The 25618-nt window shown below is 36.0% G+C and overlaps 1 protein-coding gene across 5 annotated transcripts in view; it reads right to left on the bottom strand.

Moving 5' to 3' along the window:
• Positions 1-1664: 1664 nt before the first annotated feature.
• The window catches only part of STAG2 (stromal antigen 2), a 76607-nt gene continuing 52653 nt past the window's right edge, over positions 1665-25618 (bottom strand). For 2 of the 5 annotated variants that reach the window (XM_039571876.1, XM_039571877.1), the window contains exons 15-34: positions 24929-25046; positions 24101-24204; positions 23130-23222; positions 22845-22934; positions 21580-21783; positions 19966-20036; positions 19539-19626; positions 19355-19435; positions 16219-16311; positions 13669-13843; positions 13089-13228; positions 11855-11956; positions 10064-10212; positions 9409-9537; positions 8837-9042; positions 8249-8438; positions 8050-8163; positions 7138-7264; positions 6733-6810; positions 1665-4143 (exon numbers count right to left, since the gene is read on the bottom strand). In XM_039571876.1, coding sequence (XP_039427810.1) covers positions 4120-4143; positions 6733-6810; positions 7138-7264; positions 8050-8163; positions 8249-8438; positions 8837-9042; positions 9409-9537; positions 10064-10212; positions 11855-11956; positions 13089-13228; positions 13669-13843; positions 16219-16311; positions 19355-19435; positions 19539-19626; positions 19966-20036; positions 21580-21783; positions 22845-22934; positions 23130-23222; positions 24101-24204; positions 24929-25046 — 2376 coding nt within the window. In that variant the 3' untranslated portion in view covers positions 1665-4119. Of the gene's footprint in view, positions 4144-5226; positions 5545-5793; positions 6167-6732; positions 6811-7137; positions 7265-8049; positions 8164-8248; positions 8439-8836; positions 9043-9408; positions 9538-10063; positions 10213-11854; positions 11957-13088; positions 13229-13668; positions 13844-16218; positions 16312-19354; positions 19436-19538; positions 19627-19965; positions 20037-21579; positions 21784-22844; positions 22935-23129; positions 23223-24100; positions 24205-24928; positions 25047-25618 lie in introns of those variants that run through there. The other 3 variants (XM_039571880.1, XM_039571878.1, XM_039571879.1) reach the window with 3 other exon arrangements.

Genomic DNA, 25618 nt, shown 5'->3' with positions numbered 1-25618 from the left:
CATTAAAGAACTGTACATATTCTCTGAAGGACAGGGATGTTTTCTGTCAGCTATCCATCCAATCACTTTAACATGCTTTGGATCATTTTTCTGGGCACAGCTATAGCTTCTTACCACTGTACTGCCACTATGATTTACATCCATAAAACCTGGCAGTAGCTGCAAAAAACCACAACAAAAAGCAGCAACTGACTGTCTAGCTGGAAGGCACCATTTCAAACAGCTATAATGACATCTAGCTGGTAAAAACTTTAAAAAAATGTAAAAATTAAGACTTAATCAAAGAAATAGATTCAAGAAAGCACAGCAACATGAAGGGATACAGGAGAGAAGGACAGCTGAGGAAAATGAGAGGCACCATTCACATGGAACTATTACTTATTTTAAAATAGAATTATTATAGAACAGTATTGTCCTACGTTACCTTGTTTTCCAAGTACATGTCATCATCTGCCTCCATCAAAACTATGCTCCCTTTTGGATGCCAACAAATACATATGAAATTAAACAACCTCAGTACAAGAAATTACATAGGATTATGAAAAATGAGGCAATGGCATAAATTACATTTCAGTATCACAAATTGATCGAAGAATATTAAATTAAAGCAGTTAAGTAGGAATGAAAATATTTTTAAAGAACCAATTTGTGTTTTATCAAAAGAATTCTGAAGCACAAATTGACAATTTTGACACGTTTCAAAGAATGAACAAGTCCTTGATATTCATCAGGCTATTTAAAAAAAAAGTATCTATGGGTTAAAAAGCAGCAAAGCATTGTTGTGAATCAAAGCAGTTCAAAAAATCCAGTATGGGTAGGAAGTTAATTGTATTGCTGTCCTGAAATCCCACACTAGGACAAGCGTATGTGTAAACTATGGGGAAAAAGGAGGATCAGATTTTAAAGAGGCGGTTTTCTAGTTGTACTGAGATACAAGATGGGGATTTGCGAGCCCTAACGCTACAGGAATCAACATCACACCAACCAAATGAGAAAAAAACAAACAAACAAACAACAGCCATCACTAACGTCTTACATATTCTCTTTGGTTGTTTAATATCAAGAAATACTTTTTACAGAATATGTGGAGACTATTCCTTTGAAATTCATTCTGTGTCAATACCTTCCCTATGGCCTCTCTGGCAAACCAGACGACAGGCTTTACTTTCTCTGAATAGTTTGGTTTTTTCTACATTTTTATCATATCTCTCTTCAAAACTCGAATTTCTTCCATTTACAGGCTTTGTACCAAAACGGTATAACTAGAACAGACTTTACATTGTATAGTGAAGGTATTTTTCTTGCGTTATAAACTTAAAACCTACTAAAACAATTTTCCACAAGGTACTATTGAACTTACAGCAGGATTTAGAGACAGGAATAATGAACATTTGCAATAATAATAACTAAAATAAAAACCAACCCAAAACTTCTTAAGTTACATTAGCAAGGATTAAAAGTGTTATCTCGCTAAGATTTTAAAATTACTGCTTTAAAAAGTCTTGTACCAGAAAGGAATTTTCAATCCCCAGCTAGAGGCTCTCAGTAGCTGAGGAAAGGGGAATGGGAGGGGAAGCCATGTTTAGGGTTTTCCCCTCATTCCCTTGCTCTCTGGCCAATTAATCTCAGAATGTTTACCAGGTGTATAATAAATTTAAGGAATGGAAAGTAGTATACACATTTAATGGTATTTCCATTGACTATGTACAGCATCTCCAATGTCTGAATCAAAAGCATTTTGAGTAAAATCAGATAATAGTTATTAGGAAAAAGAAACCAACAGAAAGGCTATTAATACACCTTTAAAAAACGTTAACACAAAAATAATTAACCACTGCTTTCTTGGCATGTAAAAGTTCTATACAAATTTTAAAAATTTTATTTGCAGGTACTAACTTCTTCAAAAGCTCACTCTGTATTTACACTAATTCTTTTAACAATTTTATCTCAAATTAAAGCATATTTAAAACAATCATGATTGCATTAACTTTTCTGCTTTAAATTATTACCCAATTAGTGCTTTATTCACATTTTAAAAACTTGTACAATTTATTACAAATATAAAACAGTGCAGTTTTTCATACATTATCCCAACTCTGAGACAAACACTTAAAAGACATGGAAAAAGATTTTGATTTCTATAAACATAACATTTGCATTACTCATACCCCTTTCTTCACTGTCCTCCCATAACCCCAATTTAAAAAGATCAAACATACAACATACTGTAGGTTTATTTTTATTCAAAAAGTTACTGTCTCAAGACATAAATACAAATCAGAAAACAGTACAATTAGGACAATAGAATGTGGAGGACAACAGGTTAAGGTAAATATATAAAACATTTTTAGCTGGTTGAAAACAAAGCTGTAAGAACTGCTTTCACAAAGAAACACTCCTTCAAGAGTAAGAAAAATCAACTTAAGTTTAAAATCATATATACAGTCCTCTCAGCAGTTCTATTAAATGCAGTGGTGTGGAAAACAATATAGGCAGTACTTTTAGACATGAGAGTATTTATTTATGTAAAATGAGTTAGGCAGATCTAGTTTTGAGTTTGTTGTTACCCCATGACTTAGTAAAATAATTATATTTTATCATGATCCTTTAGATAATCTATGGTTTTTGGCTACCACAGCCGAATGTTTAATTTCTGAGTCTAAAAACAGGAAGCCTTTTTGTATTCACCCATTTGGGGAGATTCTTGTATTGCAAGCGTATTAAGGCATGGAATGATTAAAATAATATACCTCAAGAACTGAGAGACAACTGACAAAAAATATACATATGTAATATAAGTTAATATTTCCTTTAAAATGATGTCTAGCTGCCTAAGCCTTGCAAAATGAGTCAATGTCAAAATGGCATAGATCCACTTTCTGTTTTAGACCAAATTTAATTTATTTGTGAATGGACACAAAATGAAGTTTAAAGCTTAGCTTTCAAAGAACATTATGGGTTGTTTATGAATTTCTATTATCCAATCTAATTTACATATAGAGGAAATGTACTGTAACCTGTTAGAAGTATCTTTAACCTGAAGACTGCTTGCAAAGACAGATAGATAAAACAATATAAAATACAAATTTAAAAATCATTTTTAAAGCATGAATTCTCATGCTCTTCTATTTTTAAACATTGTTAAACTTTCAATATATTTCTGAAACCTCATAATTTTAAGTTGGAATTTAAAAGTAAGAAAAAACTAAACAAACTGCGCAATTATAAAATCAGCACCAATTTATATATATATATAATTTTATTTAAAATTTAGATCCCTATTCCCACACTCTAATAAGCTGTATAATTTTTGTTTAGAATTTTTCTGCAAACATACTACAATAAGCTTCTTTTATTTGGAGACAAAATACAGTGGCACTACTGGAAGGAATTTCACAACATTACATTTTTCTTAAAGGACAAGCAAACTTTCAGGGTTGGTAATGGGCAAGCAAGAGTGAAATCTGTTACGTTCTGGTAGCTTATAGCTTATGGACCTTTCTGAGAAGGCTAACATGAAGCTTTTGGAATAAAAAGTGTGTTTTAGATTAAAAAGCTGTTAAAATTCTGCTTTATGTATTTTTTTCCATGATTAATTAATACAAACCTTCTGTTGCTGAAGTTTGCATTTGATTGAAAATACTGACAACTCTTCTGGTTCGTTCTATCACTGTAAGAAAACCAATCCATCTACTATTTCAGTTCGTGGATGTGAACAGCAATCCAGCAGAGCTCATGATTATTTAGTATAGCCAGCAAATGTATAGAGAGGGGCTCAAATCTGTACCAAACACCTCTCAGACTGTTAAGAACAAAACTCAGAGGGAATACTTCTTATGATCCAGAAATAAACTGATAGCACATAAATAAAATATTGATTTTTTTTTTCCCAACAAAAAGTGTAGCTTATCCTCAAATTGTTTACTTGTCCTTTACATTTCTTTTTTCTTTCAGGCAAACAAAACTGCCCCTTCAATGCACTTGATCTTGAAAGCATGTCATTCTCCTTAGAGAAAAATCTGTTCAGAATTTCACTGTATCTACCACAATTTTGTATTGAAAAACTTCCTCTTCCACTTAGAAAATGACTTCACCACTGATTTATTTGCTGCTCTGGTATTAAAACATTGACACCCCAAGAACCTAAAAAAAAAGTTAGAAATGGTGTCAATTTGTAGTCTACTACACATTTAACAAATAACAAAGCAATTAGTATATGATTTAAGATTAAGACACTTCAAGATATGTTAAGGCATTATTAAGTTTATTTTTCTTCCAAACCAGATTAACCATACTTCTGATTTAGATAATAATATGAAAAGGGCTCCTCATTCATTAGAAATATTTTTCTCACACTTGAAATTAATTAGATCCAGTAGGGATGTGATAAAGTCTGTGTTTTAATTATTTTAGGCAAAAATTGCAAAAGAATTTTTAGTTAGGTGCCTAACTCAGAGTTCTTTGACAATGACATTCTACTGGCCTCAATCTGAAATCAAGTGTGTTATTTCCAGCAACTAAACCTGGGACAAAACACTTCAGACACCGGCTGCTGCTGCATCTGTGATCACAGAAACCACAGGCCATCCCACATCAGCCAACCAGGACACAAACTTAACATTTCCTAGGAAATGTATCCACTCTGTCAGGAAGACAGTGAAAAAATCAAACAGTCATCAGGTAAAATCAAGCAACTGTACTTCAGGAGATTGGGTGACTAGGGAAAGAAAAAGTTTTCCTGAAACAAAGAATCATTTTCCACTTCCCATGTGAGAACAGGATATATAGCTTTCTATGCCAGTGGAAGTAGGTATGACCACTGATGTGCCAAAAAAACCCAGAAGATCCAGATTTTGTGAGTGCCCTAGCTCTTACAGGACTTTATAAAGTCAGCAAGAGCCAAAACAGACTAAATTTTCCTGAACCTTAACGCTGCTGTTCATATTTATCTGTTCACAAACCAATTTTTACTGTTCTTTTAATTAAATTCACTTTGGGTGCCTCCTACAATGCAGCACACAGACAGAACTGCCTCTGGTGCCAGTAATAACTGGGCACACCAAAAAATTAAAAGACAGACTAGAAGTCTGATCATAAACCATGTGCATCTGAATAAATTAAACAGCTTTATTATGTCTACACCTATTAAAAACAAGTGCAACAACTCCAAGAATAAGGGATCCCTGAAATAAATTACATGAATAAAGCAAATAAACTTTATTCTGAGATTTTTTTTTTTCATTTATGAATTTTTTTTTTTTTTTTTTTTTAACACTGAACACTGGCTGTTAGATTCAGCTCCGATTTCACGTGTGCCCGTGTTATCTGGCGGCCTGTCTCCCGTCGGAGGGGTTATGTAAAGGAGCGGCTGTTGCGCCAGCCCCGCTCCCGCCCGGCCCCACCCCGGCGCTCCCCGCGCTGCGCTCCGCTGCCGGCGGCTGCCCCCGCGCGCCGCTCCCGCGCACTGCGCCCGCGGCACAGCAGGGCCGGGGAGGGAACCTCAACCTGTTAGAGCGGTCCTCAACTAGTGTTAGAGCTGGAAAGCTAAAAGGGGAGCAAATCAATTAAATGCAACCTGGAGAAGGCCAAGGTTTCAGCATTGTCAGACTAAAACGTGACTGGTATTTCATAGATCAGTCCAGGAAAAATCAAGAAGAGGAGGGGAAGAACTATTGTAAAACAGAATGTCAGAGAACAGTAAGATATTTTCTTGGTGTTACTTCCGGAACAGAACACACGACAGCCAGACGCACAACCTAACTGATTCATTATTACTAAAGCAAAGCCCTACTGGTACAAAATATATGGATTTGCATTTAAAACAGTATTTAGGACTTCTTTCTCCCATAAACAACAATAGGTTCACGCTGCAATAATACTGTAAAAAAACCCATAACCATCTTCCAAATTCCACCAAGCTGTCCAAGATTCCCAGGAAGCCTTGTTGTACTGTCCTCTGCTGGCTTGCTGCAGCTTGTTATTTCCAGTGTAATTTTGTACCAGCTACACAAGGTCAAAAATGGCTGCATACTTTACAAGTGGTTCAAGACAGAAGGAATCCCTCATGCAGATTTTTAAAAGAGAATAGAGACTGCAGATTTATCAAGTCGGATAAAAGGGCAACTGCAAGCAGAAACTACAGACTTCGGATGTTTTGGACCTAAAACTTCATATGGAAAGAAAAAATACCTCTCATCTCTATAAACAGATATCTGTATTATATCTTATTTTCTCCATTATCTTACTTATGCACAAAAGTAAATATGCCAATTAAAGAAAAAAAATAACCACAAAATGCAAACCGTCCAATGCTGACATTTGGTAATGACACCAGAGTCACTGAACTAAGCTCAGCACAACAGGAAACTTGCCTTTAATACTGTATATGCATATTTCTTTATTTTTCTAACGCTCTTTGCTACCAGTCTCTGCGAGGGTCTTTTCCACACCAGATGTATTTTCTGCTCAGAATCATAGGCTTTTAATTTTTACATAGGTATATATAAATATTAAGAACAAAAATCCTATGAACTTGCAAGGAACACTGACTACCCTAGAATGTATGGAGCTGAATTACAGCACAAAATACTTCTCTGACTGTACCAGTCTGTCAAAATAAGCTAACAGTGACAACCTGAAGATTGCATTCTTTCCATTTAAAATCTGAAGTAAGAGAGTATGGAAACCTTAAGATTGATGTACATTACTTTCCCCTTACATAAGTTAACCTACCGATTCATCCATGATTGAAGCGGGGTCAAAGAAATCTGGTTTTAGTTCCGTTCTTTCTCTCCTGTTCTTTGATGGTGGCTTTAGAAAGCAAACAAACAAACAGGTTAAGTGTAATTTCACCAGAAGAGCAGAGGTTTTACACTGTAGTCAGTGAAGCTGAACTCTCAAGGGGTAAGAATTCACAAGAGATAAACGTTATTATTAGTTATTACAGGAAGCGTTCTTGCTTTTTGTATGGCAGTTGGAGCAGATGGCTCTTGTATATAGACAACAGCACCAGCCCTTTAACAATGCAGAAAGCAACCAGAATGATTTTTGTTTTATAGGAAGGAAAATTTCAAATATCTTACTTCAAAAGCAGAAATACAAATCCTAAAACCACCGAAAGAGTAGTAAGTTTCTTACTAGGTCTATGTCCATGGTGTCAAAATCCATGCCTTCATTAAGATCTTCAATCCGCCCTTCTGATGACATCATCACATCTTCAACAATTGGCTCTTCATCATCTTCCATTAGACTTGTGCCACGTCGACTGAAATGAAAAGCAATACTGTTTACTAAATCAAGTTAACTTTTATCTATTTAAAAAGCTAATGCTCAGTAAGGGACTCCCAACAAATGATTAGATGAAACAGAAATGAAGTAATTAAATAAATGCACAACTACTACTAAAGAAAGCTGGTATTTAACGAGAAGATACTGAGAGAGTGTGGGAGAACGCCTAGAAAAGGTCAATTTAGATAACCGTGCTACACTGCTAAATGGGTATTCTGAGAGGGTGTGAGAACTGATAAGCAGATCTACTCTATACCTAATTTATGCTCAAGTGAGAAAGAACTTAGGTTTTGCCACCTAAATAAAAATTGTTTCTGCCTTATGATAAGGCAAGGAAGAATGTCTTTGCAATAAAGCAGATCTGTAAAACCACTACAAATATTCCCACACAGTCCTTCATCCTCTTTCGTCATAACTTCTACATGAAACATCAGATCTTATGAGAAAACTAAGGAGTCATTCTAATTATACTAATTGGTGTCACTGTATTAAAAAAAAAAGCCACCATTGAAACTATGTTACATGAAGTACTGGTAATAAAATAATCAAAAAGTAGGGGAAAGATGTAAAGCTCCTCAATACATATGCCCATGGTTTTTGTTTGCAATCTGTACTTTTTTCTGTAGAACCACACAGGCCTTAAGAATGCAGAGAACTTTTAAACTTAGAAGATGTATCCTTCTTAAAAGATACAGGTGTTAACACAGCATTTATAAACCCTCCCCTCCCCAACCCACTGAAGGAACATTTCACTCCACTCACATGGCGTGTTGCAAGTTGCTTCTCAGCTTGACGTAGTTCATCGCTGCCCTCTCCTGTTGTTGCCGCGCGGCTTCTTCCTGTTGCCTTTGAGCCAACATCCACGTTACTTGCGTGCTTAAAAAGACCATTATTCTATTTTAAACATGTACTGGTTTTGTGTATGAACACTAACACAAAGCAGACCTACTCATGTACGTACTTGTAGTCGAGCGGCGGTTGGTGGTGCTCGGGCTGCATAGGATAGACACCCATGTAATTCTCGTCAGGTCGCAATCTCTTGGGCTCCCTCATTATCGTGGAGGTGAGCTGAGGTGTCTGCATCATGACTGGTGTGTGCATTGACTGCTCCCTGTTCAGCCACATACTGTCACTACTGCTGCTTTCTTCAGCTGGAAGCAAACACAGGAAGAACATCCGTGAAGATTTTTTCAAACTAGTCTAAAAGTGAATATTGAAACACGAATTAAATGTGTACTTTCTGTTTACAGAGAATCAATTGCTTTAATTTTGCCACAAAGTCTTATATGTGGCTCAAAAGGCCTGGATTTATAATCACTGGCTGGAGCATTTCTGTATTTTTCTATTGTATGACTTAACACTGTGTTATGCCCTTATTTCCTTTTGTGAATCAAATGAATACCTTTCTCACTAAGACATATACATGGTCAGAAGTTACCTGTTCTGAAAAAATACACTAAGGCATACCAATATACTCACACTAACAAATATGGAACACAGTTTATATGAATATCTACTCTGGTAAATTTTAAGATGAGAGAAGTTCTACCTTCGGGTACTTTCCGCTTGCCTGTTGCTGGCTTTGTCTTCTTATTTCTTACTGTAGATCCTCGACTACTGATTCCACTAATCACTGACATGGTATCATCATCCCCACCAGCTAATAGAGAGTTTCGGTAGGACATGAGAGGAAGCCACACATCTTCTCTTCGTAGAGACATCTGAAAGGTCATGAACTTCTCCAAGTAAACATACCTTTAAATGGAAACAGAAATACAGAGATGCAAAAAATCTGTAACAAAACGTTAACACGTCAAGGTAAGTAACCACTTAATTTGTGTTTTGGGGTGAAATTATCACCCGATGTTTCTCATCTAGTTAACAGAAAGGCCTGACAACAGCAAATCTGGAATACAATTTCTGTTCATTCACCATAAAATGAAAAATAACAATGATAAATACAATTTACCCTCTGTGAATATACTTGACTACGTTAGTGTAAACTTACCTTGATGTGTCAAAGATTCCACTTTGGAAGAATACAATACACAAATATTTATTCTGATGCATGTCTTTTGTGGTTATCATTACAAATGTTAAGAATATTAAGAAAATACTTACACTGTTCTTTTGTCTTGTCTGAGAAGTTTCGAGGAGAACTCACTGAGAATATCAAGAAATGCCAAATTTAATGGTGGGTGGCTCTCACCTTGTGGATTAGGCTCCTTAAAAGCAAATTCTATGCCATCCCTAAGAAGAAATTAAAAATTGCATCAGAAGAAGAACAAACAAAAGTTCAAAGCACCGTGAGCTACTAAAACTGAACCCCTTTCCTTTATGTCAAGAAAGCAATAATTTGATGTTTCCATATTCCAGCAAAAAACGTGAATACCAGTCATTATTTGAATCTAGACACACTCTTTCTGTCATGGAATTTCTACCTTGCATTGCAAGTTTTCTGCATGAGGACAACATGACCACCACTGATAATGAAGTGGATCAGTTCTTACTGTTATGGACCAGACATTAAAAAGGCTTTTTCATTATAGCATTGACACTGGTATCATTTACATACTTGTACAACGATGCTGGAGAACACCAACAATACGAAACATTTGGCTTTTACTCAGAGACAAAACTGTAGTTGTCTAATTAATATATGTGCTGTATCATCTCTAGGGCTGATGCACTTAGTATTAAACTGGATGAAAAAGATTATCTTATGTTAGTCAAGAAGTGTTTACAAAAGTGGAAGTAATACAAAGCACACAATTACTTGTGTAACATAGCAATAGCTTCTCTTGTTTTCAACTGATCCAATCCAAATGTTAAAGCAAAACGTCGAGCAAGTTCCTTTATGCCACTGAATGTTGGTGATGATCTGTCAAAATTATAACCATTTTCTTGAATCATTTCATTGAAGAGCTGTATGGAATAAAAAGGGAAATTTTCATGTATTAAAAGATTATGCCAAACTTTGGACCAATACACACAGAGGTAAGTTTCTGTTTAAAAGTATGTTTTACAGCTTTTTTTTCACCCCATTCTTAATCTGACACCACCAAGAGAAAAATATGGAAGTTTTGGACAGTGAAGTCAAAGCTACTCTTGAAGAGTCTGCACCCCAGAGATAAACTTTGAAATGCACTGTCCAAGCACTCATCAAACTGTATGACAGATTTCTGGATGACAGATTTCAGTGCTTCACTAAATCAGGTGATCTACAGTTGAGAATACAAAAAATTAGTAGGATTCCCTAATTACATACATTAACAGAGAAGATATAAATGGGCTAATTCTCACCTGGTCTTTACTGTAATACTTTGCCAAACTACTAATTCCCAATTCTTTTTTTTTTTTTTTTAATTTTCCTTCCCAAAATACAAGTATAAAGAGGAAATTCTAAAATGGAAACATGTCTTCAGGGAAATTGCCAAAGACACCAGAAATTCTGTCACCAATTATGAGATTTTTAAGTACTCATCAATAGTTGTCAGAGCCAAATACTCTGAACTTTACAGTCTTTTCTTTTCTTTGATCAATCCTTTTCTCATCCTACCAATAATCAATTTTTCTAGTTTTGTCTAACACACACTTCACTCTTCAGTACCACAAAGAATAAACCAAAGAGTGTTTAGTTACATATTTCACACTGCAGTTCCACTAGCTACTTAAGAGTCATGCTGCTATCAAAAGGAAAGGCTTCATGCTCCCTTGTACTGGCAATATCTGTACTGATAAACCAGTCCTTACTTTAATAAGGACTATTTCTGTTTGGTCTCCACCAGGATCAGTATCTAGATCTACATTCACTATGCAGAGCTTCATAACCTTTAGTCAAAAAAAAACAGGGAGAGAGAAGACAAATTTGGGTATATTTTCCTTTCATGGATAGCAGTGATCTATGCTGGATTACAGTGTTTTGCAGATATATGGCTCTACTGTTCTGAGCCTGTGAATAAAATCCATGCAGATGGTTTATGTGAGCAGATGAATCAAATGCTAGCCTTAATTGAATTCATCAGGTTTCCACACAAACAAACTTTACTGAAGAGAGCATTAAATTCTGTTTTAATATCAAATATGTGTGATGTCCCTACTAAACATTAAGAAATTACTATTTCAAATTAATTCTCAGAATAGTTTTTTAAAAAAACCTAAACCAAAAAAACATACCAAAGCAAAACAAAACCCCCATAAAAAACCCCAAACCACAACCCCACGCCACACAGGCGGGAAGTATTTATCTGTTCACAAACTAGTAAACTGGCCATTTCACAACATATTTCTGAATACATGACTTAAACTATTGTTTTAGAGTTATGAAGGTTTCATAGAGTTACATTCATTTTGTATTTATTGGCCTCTCCTACATTTTTTGTGGTACAATATTTGGTAAGTATAGGAAGAGTTCTAGCAGTTTTGCAAATAGTTGCATTTCAGTTTAGACCTATTTATCCCTACCATCCATAAAATTTTCTTCATCCATACCTCAAACTAGCTACTAAACAACAGAACATCATCTACAGTATGGAATTTCATGCATAAAACCACTGTAAATTCTTACCTGCTGCAAACTAAGAATAAGTGTTTTAGCACACTGGATTTTGTCTATCTGTCTTGTTTTACTCATCGTTTCTTTAATAATATCACCATAGTCATTGTAATACTAGGAAAAACAAACAAACAAAAAAGGTTAACTGTCAATATTAGTTGACAACATTACAACTATTGAATTCTTCTGAAAACAAAATCTAGGATGTGCGCTTTAAAAAATAAAAATCAAACACTATCTAAAGGAAAAAACCCCAACATGTTTAGGATTACACCAAAATTATACCCTAAACTTCCAAAATAATACTTAAAAAAATTTAAATGCAAAAAAGAATAAACCCACTTTTAGTTCTTGCAGTGAGTATTACTTTGGAGGCAGAATGACCTATTTATCTTCAAGGCCATGACATATTTGTTAATGACACGTGTTCACCCCTTCAGGGTACAAAATTAGAATCTAATCTTTTTAGTAACTCCTGTAACTCTGGTGGGGAGTTTTCTATATTCTTTGCTGAAAGGAGGCACTTACAGACAGCATCATAGCCATAATGTGTCCAACAAAGACAGCCGCCTGTTCAGTTTTTTAAGTATTTCAGGTTTAAGACAGACCCAACTAGTTATTTGGAGAATCAAAATATATGTAGGGCACTCAGACAGGTAAAAGCAGGCTGCCCAAATTTTAAGTTTTAAGGTAATCACCAAGGAGCAAAGCTTTATCATGGTCACAAAATGAGAACTTCTATTAGTGTGCAGCTGTGAATCCCATGAGCCAGGAGAGACTTTTATATTTAAGAAAGATTGAAACAGATAAAAAGAATGGGGGGAGGAGCAGAGGGGACTCAAACCTTATTTCTCTTCTACAAAGTTTAAACTTAAATCATTTAATGAGGCTAGACATCATGGAGTTGATCTTTGGAAAAACATTCTCAAAAGGCCTACTAAACTAATAAGTGAATTAAAAATACACCATCGATCAGAATAAGAACATAAAACTAGTAAAAACGACATCAAAATAATTAGTCAGTTTCCCTCCTCGCTCCCTACCACCCACACACTGGAACTGTGAAACTCATCTCAGTAATTTTTCTCCCTACATACAGAAAAGGACCTACAGCTCTGGAGTTTTGAGTTCGTCACATTTTGAATCAGTTATCTTGTAAGGTAAAAAACTAAGTAATAGTTAAAAACTCCACAACTACTGTATTCTAGTAGTTTTATGAAGTATCACTACTAAGCTTCAAATTTACCTTCATATATTGCTTGAAAATGTCTGCAGCTGTGTTCATTTCCACCACAGTATATACAATGAGCTTACAGAAAGCTGCAAGTAGGTTTCTTCTTTTGTGCAATGCTTCAATTTTGCTGGCTTCATCATCCTGCTGTCCATCTAGAAGGAGTTCAGAACAGGAAAACTGTCAGGTTTAAAGACTCCATATTTAATCGTTTATATAGGAAACTGTATGGGCTAGTAGTCAGGATTCAGAAAATCAGATCTCAACTCTGATGGCAATGCACTTCATTGTCCACTGACAAGTCTCTCACCCTGATACAAATATTTGAGCCTATTAAACCAAACCCTTACTGCAATTACCCTACATGTTCCCAATACAGAAAATCCTTTAATCAGATGACATTTAAAAGCCAAATCTACCTCTGTGTACATGCACACCTCTCAGTGACAAAACAAGACTAAAACAAAAAAACAACCAGGCAAATAAAAAACCCAACAAAAAATACCACCACCACAAAAACCCACAAATGCACAAGGAAACAAAGATACTAGCTAGAAAACAAGTAATATAAAAGAAACTTAATTTTTGTACAAACCTGCACTATTATTATCATCATCCTGATCAATGAAGACATGATCTAAAATAAAACTGAGTAGTTCAGATTGCAAGGAAGAATCAGGAGTGTAAACAAGTGGCTCCAACATGTCACGTCCTCCTGTCATAATCTGATGGCTGAAGATCATCAGCACATCACACAGAATTGTGAAAGCCTGTTAAAAAGAAACATTAGTAAATACTTGCTTGGAAAGTGGATTTTGTTTAGAATAATGTATTTGCACTTGACAAAATACTTAAGACCTCAACAGTGTACACAGGTCACTGAAGTCCTACACAACTGCAAAGGCCAACTGAAGTCAAAATGTGCACAGCTTCTCACAGCAGGTTCCTGTATCAAGACTGAGTCTCCAAACAAAAATACTGCACAGATGATACCAACTAAACATGCAAATATTGCAGGATTAAAACATGAGAAGCCTGAAACTCCCAAATTCTGCCTGACGGATCTACATTAGGCCACTAGAGAACTTCGTGGACTCCAAACATAGTACGAACTCCTTTTTGCTGTCTTTTTAAAAAATAGTTTCAATCATGTTTGTTTAACATGTAACACCTGAGATTATTCAATCCCTTTAAATCCTAATGTCCAAAAATCCAAAAGTGCAACTGATTTTTTTGTTTTGCTGGCTAACTTGTGCATCTGACATCAGATTTAAATGTCTGTACTCCACTGCCCCAGAAAGTTCAAATGTCTTAGTACCTGACAGAGACTGACACTCTTCAAACTAACAGACCAAGGCAACAAGCTGCTTAGTGCTGCACCTTCTCTTTGGCTCTAGTATCCCAAGTACTTCCATGAACAGGTGTGTTCTCTAACTCCTCAAAGCAAGTATTACTAATTCCTGGTCACAAAAAATACACATGCTCCTCTGAAGTCCTTTGTGTTCATTCATGAGATTAGACAAGGGAAGTGGAACCAAGGCTATTGTACCCTATGCAACAGATACCCTGTGTAACTTGGCAGTTCTAGTTTCTAGAGCATTCACCAGAGTCTGAGAGTCATACAGCCTCTTAGAAAGACCTACTCAGAACTTCAGTAGTTTTGTTACTTGCACTTTCACATCCTACACCTTGTGACTATTACACTAGGTAGCTCTTTGACATAGAACAAGCCTATTAAGCTTCAGGAATATTCTTGTTCTAGCAAGAGTTTCAAAAGCTGCAATTGTGCGACTCAGTGGACCAGATTTTCCACTTTAACCAGCTTATTATTATCTTCGGCAGTGAAAAGGCTCCTGGCTTTCTGTTTCTTTAATTAAACTGTCTACCTAGAAGATAATCTGGTCCTTCCCCTATAGAGACATTCTTCATTTTCTTTCATTTTAGCATTTTAAAGATTGTTAAAGGCATTTACTTAGAATTAATCCTGCTATCAGTAACCTGTGCTCTTCACTGGAACCTCAAAATCCTATGAGTGTCCTGGCCAAAGAACTATTTGCCCACAGATTGGAAGAGACTCAGCTCCTACAGTCTAATTATTTCCTTTGACTCTGTTATCCTCAGAACTCAGGACAAGAGTTTCCCAATATGATGTCTCAATTCTTTTTGAAACAGAAGCACAAATTAAAGACAACCCCCAAAACCTTCATGCCAGCATTTCAAAAAAGCCAGAACTCCTGCCTGAACTGTCACCCATTACTTACTCAAGCTTAATATCTACATTTTTTATGTCTAAAATATTTAAGAACTTATTTCCAGCTAAAACTCTCCCTGCAAAGACAACTGTATGAAGGACTGACTATAAAACTGCACACATCTTTTCCAAGCAGTGTATCGTTGTTGAAGCTTCCAATCATTTGCTAGAGCATCTCTAAACAACACTATTACCAAAAGATCAGTGCGTGAGTGTGAGGTGTGTGAGGTGACTACAAAAAACTCCCATTTCCCAACAGTAAACTCTCCTAGGTTACAGTGCATACTGGTGCATATATAAACATATACGCACTCATCTTAAGTACTCTTTTTTTCCTCCTGATTTTGAGATCCCGAAATTCTTGGGACTCTGAAAAACTGAGGAATATACTGCCTTATGGAACAACACAGAGGAGGAGGAGAAGGGAAGCTGCACCTGCATGCATTCAAAGACAGAACCAATAAAATAACTTCTCTTTTAAACTGCTGTCCTTAGCTCTTCCAGTTTTGAGCCTATGAATCCACAGCTCCACAGGAGATGTAGGTCATTAGCACAAGGCAAGCAAGAGGTTTGAAATGGAACTCTCTCAACTTACACCCAGAAGGCTTCTACATCTGCAGAGTCATTATTTAAAGAAACAAAAAGCTGCTTTGCATAAAACATTATGCTACCTAAAATTACTCAAAAGAATAAAGTTTAAATTGATTCTGAAATCCTATGTACATAAGGAGGGCAAGCATACAAGTACAGTATGTATTCACACTCAAAGGGCACTCAGCCTGAACATCCAGGACATCACGTTCCCACACAAGTGACAAAAATATTAGCAAGAAGAAATTTTCAACTGCTTTAAAAGTACAGCATTAGAAGACTACAAGTAACAACAGCACTAACCTGTTCCTTAACAGCAGTGTTTACATTGGTCAGGTAGTGTTGACAGATTTGACAGAACACTCTCATCTGTTTCTTTAGACGTAGAAGATCCTCCTTCAAAGAGAATGATTTCATATAACCGTTTTGCTTTTTCAATTTTATAGTCCCATTTAGTGCAGGTACTTTCACAGAGCATTCCACCACAGGCCTTAGTGGTAACATTCAAGTCACATTATTTAAAAAAATCACTATTACAAATAAAATTAGCAACCAGCAATTTCCTTAATTCTGTCACTCTGTGTAGCACAGAAGACATGGCAGTTGGGATGAAAATCGTGTTATTTTATAAAAAAAGTAGTAACTAAAAAAACTCAGAAAGAAACCTAAAACACCTTAACACCTCCCCTCATCCCCCAAAAATTCCAGAGTATAAAACATTTTCTCTTTAAAATACCTGTATTTTCAGCCTAAAGGATTTTAGACAGCTGTTCATAACTAGAAAAGACAAGCCTACTTGGTATTATTTTATTTTTTTAATTCACTGATTTGGGATAAAGTGGACTATCAGATCAGTTGGTTTTCTTTCCCCAGTTCATTCAAAAAAAAAAAAAGGTAGCTTCAGGAATTGCAATAACTTCCCAAAGAGTAGATTACTGAGCAAACAAAGTATCAAATTGGTCTAAGTACCACCCACATGTGTAACACAGTTGGTGTCACTCAATCATGTGAAGATGTAGCCCTGTAGAACGGGGGAAGTTGTAATATGAGACCAACTGTGTAACCAGCATCAGTCCAAAGATGTAATACACCTGAGGGACGTCTAAAAACTATGCCTGCAATCTAAACTGAAACAAGTCTCTCCCTTCAAGAAAGTGGGTAACACACTGGGTACAGCATGTTGTTTAATCCCAACAGGATTAACAAAAGCAACAGCTTCTCCTTGACAGGAATTTAAGTATAACATGATTTTATTAGTCCTTTTCTACACAAAATCTTTTCTCTCAACATTTACCATTCAGATTACTACACTGATGCTAAGACATTATATGTGGGAATATTTTCTTTCCTTTATACAGCATTATTTACGTTTTTATTAAAATTGAACCATTTATATAGTCTTCAATTTAGTGCATGTATTATGAAGCTAATTCCCACACTGAGTTCACAAACCTGTTCACAAAGAGCAAAGTCAGTAGATGTTGACAATGTTGTCAGAAGCCAAAAAAAGCCAAAATCAACCAACTAAAAAAATCAACCAACCAACCAACCAAATCTTTAGGCACAGTACATTCCTGTCACTTCTGTTTCTGTGCTTATTTTTTGCTGTTGTACATTCCACTTTCATTGAACAGAAGTCAACCGAACTTCTGTAGGTACTTAGTATATTTGGCAGCAGTCAAGCAGTTATACAATAAAATAGTTGTAAATCAGAAGTTAAACCAATGTAAGCTTTAATTTACCAAATTTTATTATGCAGGAGCAGAAGATAGTCTCTTTAAGGGACCACTTTTCAATTAGGTTCTTTTCATTCCTGCTGAAAGTATTACAAATTACATTTTGCTGCAAAACAGCTAGGTTAATCTTCATTTCTAAACTAACCTGTCAGTATTTATCTCATCTTCTGCCATTAGGCTTGTGATAAACCTCTGATCACTGTTACTGCTGTTTACCCTTTAAAGTAACAAAGCCTCCAGATCCTTCACACCCCTAGGCGCCTCTGATCAATCTGTGTAGCCACTTCTTATCAGGTATTTGGGGTGGGAAATGTGAAAAGCCACTAGAACACAGATGGGTAAACCAGCCAGCCAGTGGTCAAGTTCCTATTTCTCTCTTAACACCTTCAGACTATAATTAGTCACTGGACTAAAGAAGTCTGAACACATAGGGGAAAACCACCATAATCTGATACAGCTGTTCTCTGTTATAGAATCTAAATTAGTACAAGTTACATAGCATGATTTTCCACTCCTGCATCTATTAGAAGCTCAAACTACCACATCCTAAAAAAAAAAAAAAAAAATTAAAGGAAAAATGTATGCACCCTCACATTAAAATGAGAATACTGTAATAATGGATTATTAATTACTCATACATTATTAATGCCATGAGTTCCCTTTGTTTTCTCCCTAGTAAATTGTGACAGTCATATACAACTTCTTTTTCTTATATTAATTACAAGCATGATAATCAGAACATTTAAAAAACCTGAAGAATTTACTTGTCTCCTCCCTGACGTAAAGAAACTCAAATAATGTAGTGCAACTCCAGCACAGATTTTCAGTAAAAAAGCACTCCTCTTACAGGACTGCAGAAAATGTATGTTTGATTACAGGGATTACATTTTTAAAATTTTAGTTAGAGAAATCATCAAAATGTTTTGGCACTTAAAAAATCCATTCGTAACTACCTAGGCCTTTCAAAAAAAGCCTTTTTTCATTAAGCAGTTCAGAGTGAGCCACCTAATCAACCTCTTCAAGCAGCACTGGATACAGGAAACCTTAATCCTTCCTCTAAGATTTTTCAAGAAGTGAAATTAGAAAGATGACATTTGCCAGAGCTTTGCCCTTCAAGATTACTATACATAGAACCAGAACAGGGCCTCTCATCATTCCCTGAAAAAACCTGAAATTTAACTTAATCTTTTCATGTCTTTATTTAACAACAGATTTAAAAGACTGATGAAGAGTAAAGTAGAATAGCTACATATTGAGCAATAAGAATACTATGATAGTATACAAATTCTTAGATCTCACTGACTTGTCACTGATACTCTTCAAGGTTTCCAGACAAATTCAAATCCACTACTTGAGAGTAGAAAGACTGACTATACTGGGATAACTACCATTCTACCCCTTCTTAGCATTGTTACTGTGCCTGATAGGTATCACGTTTATTTACTATTACTGTAAAATTCCATCAAATTAAACATAATATTGACATTTAAATAATAAAAACAATTAAAGGAAGTACTAGGTTTGTAAGTCAAGAATGTGACTACTAAAACTATGAATTCAGAAGAACTTATTTTAAAAAGCAGGATTAGGTAGGTATCAATAGAAAGAAAATTCCTAGTCTTAATTCCATCACAGTTCCCACTTGATGACACTGCAGCTATTTACAAATGTTTATTTACCAATACAACTGGAACAAGGCATACCTTTGTGGAACTGCTTTCAGTAACTTTTGCTAGCTGCCAAAGGATTACATAATGAGTACACTGCAGTGCATGAATAACAATCTGAAATCAAAAGGAAAAAAACCATTAGATGACAAAGGCCAATAAAAGAGAGCAACAAAAGCTATTTGTAGTTGTGCCTAAAGAACATGTTTTAACTACAGACCTGTTCTGGCATGTCTCCATTTTCAATGCCAGTTTTCAATAACTTGTAGTTGCAGCCAAACAAGTCCCATCTTGATAGGTCATGAGCACTGGAAGCATTAGAAATGAAGCAAAAAATATTATTTAACTAATACTCTTTCTGCAATTTGAAGTTAACAACTACTAAAAGCCTAACTGGTCAAAAAAAAAAAAAAAAAAGAAAAAAAATTAGTGTTGAAAAAACCCAGCCATTGAATACCTCCACACCCCAACCAACACACACACACAATAAAAAAAGCAAAGCAAAAAAACCCCATGAAACTGCATTAAAAAGTAAGATATATCATATTAAAAACAAGCAACCCCCTCACCACAAACTCTGATACTGAATTAAAAACAAACAATCCCCCAGACCACAAACCCTGACAGACGTGCAGAAGCCAACTTACTTGTGAAAAGCAGTGATTCTCTTCAGTGTTGACAAGACTTGATATGCATCATCTTCATCAGGTTCCTCCCCCTATTTAATAATCATATAGTGAGACTACACTGCTTGAGATGTCTAAGTGAACTGGGGAACTTACTAAAACCAAACACACACACACACACACCCAAACTGGGGGGAAGGAGAGGGTGGGGACCTGATTCTAAATTATTTATCATGTCACATATGCTTTTAGAAGAGTTAAGAGAGATAAGGCAGCAAGCAGTTCATATCTAGAAATGGAGTCAATGATCTTAAGTGTCTTTTCCAACCTAGACAATTCCATGATTCCATAAAATAGAGGCAGAAGAAGAGAGAGGAGAGGGGGGTGGGGAGGAAGGAGAAGGGAGGGGGAAAAAAAAAATTGAAAAAGCCTAGGATAGTGGAATACAATGTATAATATAGGTGCTTCTATTTTCTCTGAAGAATCCAGCAGAGGCCACTGTCAGACAAAAGACACTGGACTAGATGGGCCACAGGTCAGTACTTCAATCTTACTTCAATCACAGAAAAAAAGGCTTTGAGCGAGGTAAGGGAACTGGTTTGTTCTAATCATCCCATAAGTTCTGACAAAGTTGCATTTAGTAAAAAAAGAGGAGTAAAAATTAAAGGGTCAAAAAAGTATCTACTTGTACATAAGATAAACTATCTGAGGTCAAGAAACTCCTCCTAAGTCTAGCAGAGATAATGCAAGCTTTACTATTCTGTAGTTGCACAACCCATCAAAGAACTAAGGATTTCAACACTTCCACCAGAGTATTTGCCATTTTCCTTCAAGCCAACTTCTGACATCTCATTTCCTTGCTTTACTTCTCATTCTTTCTTTTTATCACAAAGGGAAACAAATGGGCACATTTCTTGTTTAGGATTTCTAGAACGGCGTTCTAGTTCAGAACAGAAAGCAAGAGAAAAAAGGAGATCTTGATAAACCACATGCATTTAAGAAACGTTAAGAATGAAGCTGTCAAAAAGACACTTCCTATGCTCCTCACCACAGATGAAGAGGAGAAACAAGTTTTGTCTGAATGTCAGAGATCCCACATAGTACAGTAAAATACACTATCAGAAGATTCTCACTTTTCAGATCAACACAGTGTGGGAACAAAGTTATTTCTGATCTACTAACTGCATCTGCTTGCATTCAGGAAGGGAGGGGGAGTGTTTTCAAGAGATTTTGATATTTAACAACAGTAACATGCAACCACAGGCAAGACTAGCTACAATAGTACATCTGAGAATCCATGGGGAAATACAATACTACAACTCTCAAAAATGTAAGCCTCAAAAGCTAAGAGTAGAAAGTTTATGTATTTAATTGTTTATCTGAAACTTAACTCAAATTCCCAAAGGATTCTTGTCAAAAGGAGATCAAAATTAAAGACTCACTGTCTTAATCTAAAACACAGTCTGTGTTCACACTATCACAGCAATGACACTGTTGCATTATTGCACTCGACTTAACAGTTTTGAAATTCAGAGGGAAGATCCTATCCCTAGCTCTGGCTTGCAGAGAAAGACAGAAAAACATACTGAAAATATTTACAAGGGCAGGAAAAGGTGATCCTGCACATTAAAATACCTCTTGCAGAAAGTCCTCAAGAAGTCGATTAAACTTGTCTGCCAATTCATCTATTAACTGACTTCTTGCAATGTCAACTCTGTTAAAGATTGTGAATTCTTCATTACAGAGAGCGTGGTAGGTTTTTGAACAGGCTTCCAAAACATCTATATCTGTGTGCTTCTCCACAATATCCCGGATTTGTCGCAGTAAGGCATCCAAATGCTACAAGGCAGACAAGCCAAAGAAGAAAATATTTATTTTTATTTATACATATACACACAAATACACGCATTTTTAATAAACCTTAAGGAATTTTAAAAGGTAAATTCTGTTTACTACTTTTGTAACTATGATACAGAACACAAACACCTTCTAGAAAATCAGTGAAGCTTCTGAGAAACTAAAAGTCTATTTACCAAAAATCAAGTTGGAGCTTGTAACAGACCAAATCACCAAAGTGATTAAAAATTTGCTATTGTCAGTATGGTCTTACCTAACACTTGAATTTGCAATGACAACTGAACAACACAGAAGTATTTACCTCCCACTCACACAAACATTTATGCATGTTTGTGTGTGTCTTAAAAGCTGTTTAATTGAAGATTTAGTTTCATAACACTCTACTGTCCGCCAGCTAAAGCCAACTTCAGCTGTTCACATATTCCTCCCCTCAACGTGAGTTACTCACTGCTGCTCTATCACTGCAGGCTATGCTGTCAACTACACCATTTTATCACTTTTTGACTCTAATGATTTCCAGCTACTTCCTTCACAATGCAATAGCACATTTGAGAAGGAGACAGTAGAGAGGAGAACAGCTTCACCAACTTCATAAGCATAGGAGATAAAATGAGAGCAGTAACTTCATCATTTGTGATCTGGTATTCTTCCTCTCTTTCATGCAACGATGATGGTGGTTTTCTAGTTTCAGTGACAGAAAAAGAAAACTTACTGAGCTGTTTCTACAAGCTTTATCTGTCAGACAGCTATCTCAAATATGACCATAACCCAGCAATAAATATTCTCGGTTTAAGTTCATCTAACTGGCAAGATTTTCTGTTAAAACCAGCCAGAAAGGCCTTAGAAAACTCAAACTTTCATTATCTCTAAAAAGAGCAGCCAGTCACAACTCTGAAATCCAAGTCGCATTATCAGTAAGGGTAACAATAAATAAAATCTCCTTTACACAAAAGAACACTCCTAGAATGGTGACTGAAATTCCAGTGACTAAGTCTAAATTCTCGGACTTTTCCTTTTATGTTAACATGTGGATGTTACTGTACCTTTTCTAATCGCCCTGTTGTATAAATTTCCAAATCAAAGTACTGTGGCAACTGCAGTAAGTTGGTGACTTTTTCTGCATCTACAGAATACTGCAAAATCGGCAAGGAAAAAAGTTTAGATGAAAAAGTCTTGGACAACATAATTCATTATAGAACAAGTAAATACAAACAAAGATTAGTAAGAAAAAAACAGTAAAACTCGTGGCAAGCTGTATTATTAATTACAGAAATATATTTGTAAACAATCAACAACAATCCATCAGTGAGAAATGAAATTAAACCTACCTTTGCTAGCAACTGAGGAAGCGCCACCGCAAAAAGCTCAGTGATTTTTGTCCTGTCATCCAACTGGGTTTTCTTCTCCTTTGCTGTCAGCACCTAAAATATTGGTATTGTGAGGATTTTACAACTAAAAGTTCTGGTGCAAAGTTTCATCATCATTAATGAAATGATGATTAGGTACATGGACCTCTAAAATCACTGTAAAATATCAACGTAAAGCAGGAGGGAAGCGTGCAATTAAAATAAAAAGAAAAAAAACAACAATTCAGCATTCAAAAAATGCAATTCAAAGTTAGTCGTAACACTGTTAAGATTATCTTGAAAACAGAAGTGATAACCTATAACAAAAGGTTTACCTTTCCTGCAACAAAATAACATGACTGGAACGACAATGTAAGAATGGGAACCCCTTCAGCTTAGAACTTTTAATGATATTTACTCAATTAATTTGTCAAACCTATCTTCCTACAAGCTTTCAACCTGTAATTAAATGGATTTCTTACCAAAAAGATGCACCAGTCTTGAGAGAAGACTGCTTAATGCCTCAGTAAAAGAGGCTGTCTAAACTCTGTATAATCACAGAAATGCCAGTTGGTGGACTGGCCTTCTTCCAAGAGACTATGGAGTGTATTTTCCTTTCCCTCATTTTGCTCTTTCACACTGAAAATAGTCTTAGCTTTTCCCAAACATTGATTCTTGTCCTCCTTTCAAACCAATACTGTTTTCAAAATCAAATTTTATTACCTTCAATAGTACAAACAAATGCAGTAGTTCAAACAGTACTAAGCACATGCCAACATTCAGAAAAAGCAAACTAGCCAGGGTAGTCAGATAAATGGAGGCTGTGGAGACCAAAGCTGAATCTCCTATCTCAGTCCCTTCAGCAGCAACAGCCTCCAATCTTTTCCTTCTTCCCACACTGGCCCCACAGAGCCATTCCCACATCTCTGGATGAGTAGTTTTTTGCTTCCTACCCTTTTCCCTGTTCCTCTTCCCACAGGAGGATGACATTCAGCCGCTTGCCGAATTGTACACAGCATTATTTCAATCAGTGCGCTTTCCTGTCTGTCCGTTAAAGCTGAAATTTAAGAAACAGACATTAAGACACAACTTATTTTTCACTTTCCACAAGGATCACAATATGTTGGGGTTTTTGCTTGGGCTTTGGGGGTTTTTTTTGGGTTTTTTTTTTAAAGGCAAAAAGACAGACATGTAGACCAACAGCTCATTTCCAGAGGTGGGGGTGGCAGAGGGGATAGAGAAAATAAGTACTGTATAAAACGACACCAGAAAATATTGAAAAATTGAGGGAATATCACTGGAGGAGTCACAGAAACAGATGGAATAAATATTAAGTTTTATAATCGTTTTACTTCCTTTCCACTTCTCAGAGGTCCATTTACTAGGACCTAAGAATTACAGAATTAAGTCGGGGGTTTTGTTTGGATCTACTGACATTAAAGAAATTATAGTATTTTTCCATATGGTACTTGTAGCAATAAATTAACCAGTTTCACAAGCAACTTAGTTTCTCTAATGCCAAAAGTGCAGCCTGAACTTGTGGAACAACAAGGCAACACTGCACGCTAATTCCTTCTCTTTTCTTCTAACCATTGTTCTTGTGTCGCACTTCCATACCACGTGGTGATCTCTTTCTACTCTTCCTCACATTTCATAATTGGTCTTAGTGACTTCTTACAGTCATGGAAACATAGAAAATACATGTAAACATCTTTTTCCTTATTTCAAGCCTAACAAAAACTGCACAGCAATATAAACAAATATCTACAAAAATCTCTTACGTTCTTCTCCATTGAGAGGCTCCTCCAGCAGAAGACTGTTCATACATTCCCAGTCCTTCAAGAGGTCTGTAGCACAGTCCCACATGCTGTCCACAAGATAAGCAGCATGTTCGTGCAACTAAAATGAGAACAGATTAAGTATTTTATCAGCAATGAAGTTCATTACAGAACTATAATAAAGAGTATTTCTCGCACTTGGCTCCTGCCTGTGGCAAAAATACAGAGCAAGTTTTGCAAGCTCTCTGTTTAAACTGAAGATTTTCTTCCCCAATTAACTTAAAAAGATGAATCCAGACCAACAGCTACAAGGAGTAGTGCTACAAGATCTGTCAGAACTTGGGGGATAGGTGGGTAGAGGTTGCTGGGTTTTTCTGCTTTTTTCTCTCTCCCCTTTTAACTCTGTTAAATCACAATTTCTTTACATTTACACATCATCACGATTGTCAGAGTAGCACTCGCAGCCTGTCTCAACACTGTGTACTGACAGACCCTTCAAATAAACACAACCACACAAAACAGTCTTCTGACCCCCAGGTTGCTCAAACAACAGGAAAACCAGGACAGATCATTATTAACCGATGAGTGGGGAAAAGAAAAACAACAACAAAATGTAACTGAAAAAAATTAGAACAAAGCTCAACAAAAAAAACCCACACACACCCCACAAAAACAAGGATATCCCTGAAACCC

The sequence above is a fragment of the Corvus cornix genome, chromosome 4A, assembly GCF_000738735.6.
Source record: "Corvus cornix cornix isolate S_Up_H32 chromosome 4A, ASM73873v5, whole genome shotgun sequence".
Lineage (NCBI taxonomy): Eukaryota > Metazoa > Chordata > Aves > Passeriformes > Corvidae > Corvus > Corvus cornix.
Note: the sequence above shows the minus strand (reverse complement) of the source record. Positions and strands in the feature narration are given on the sequence as shown.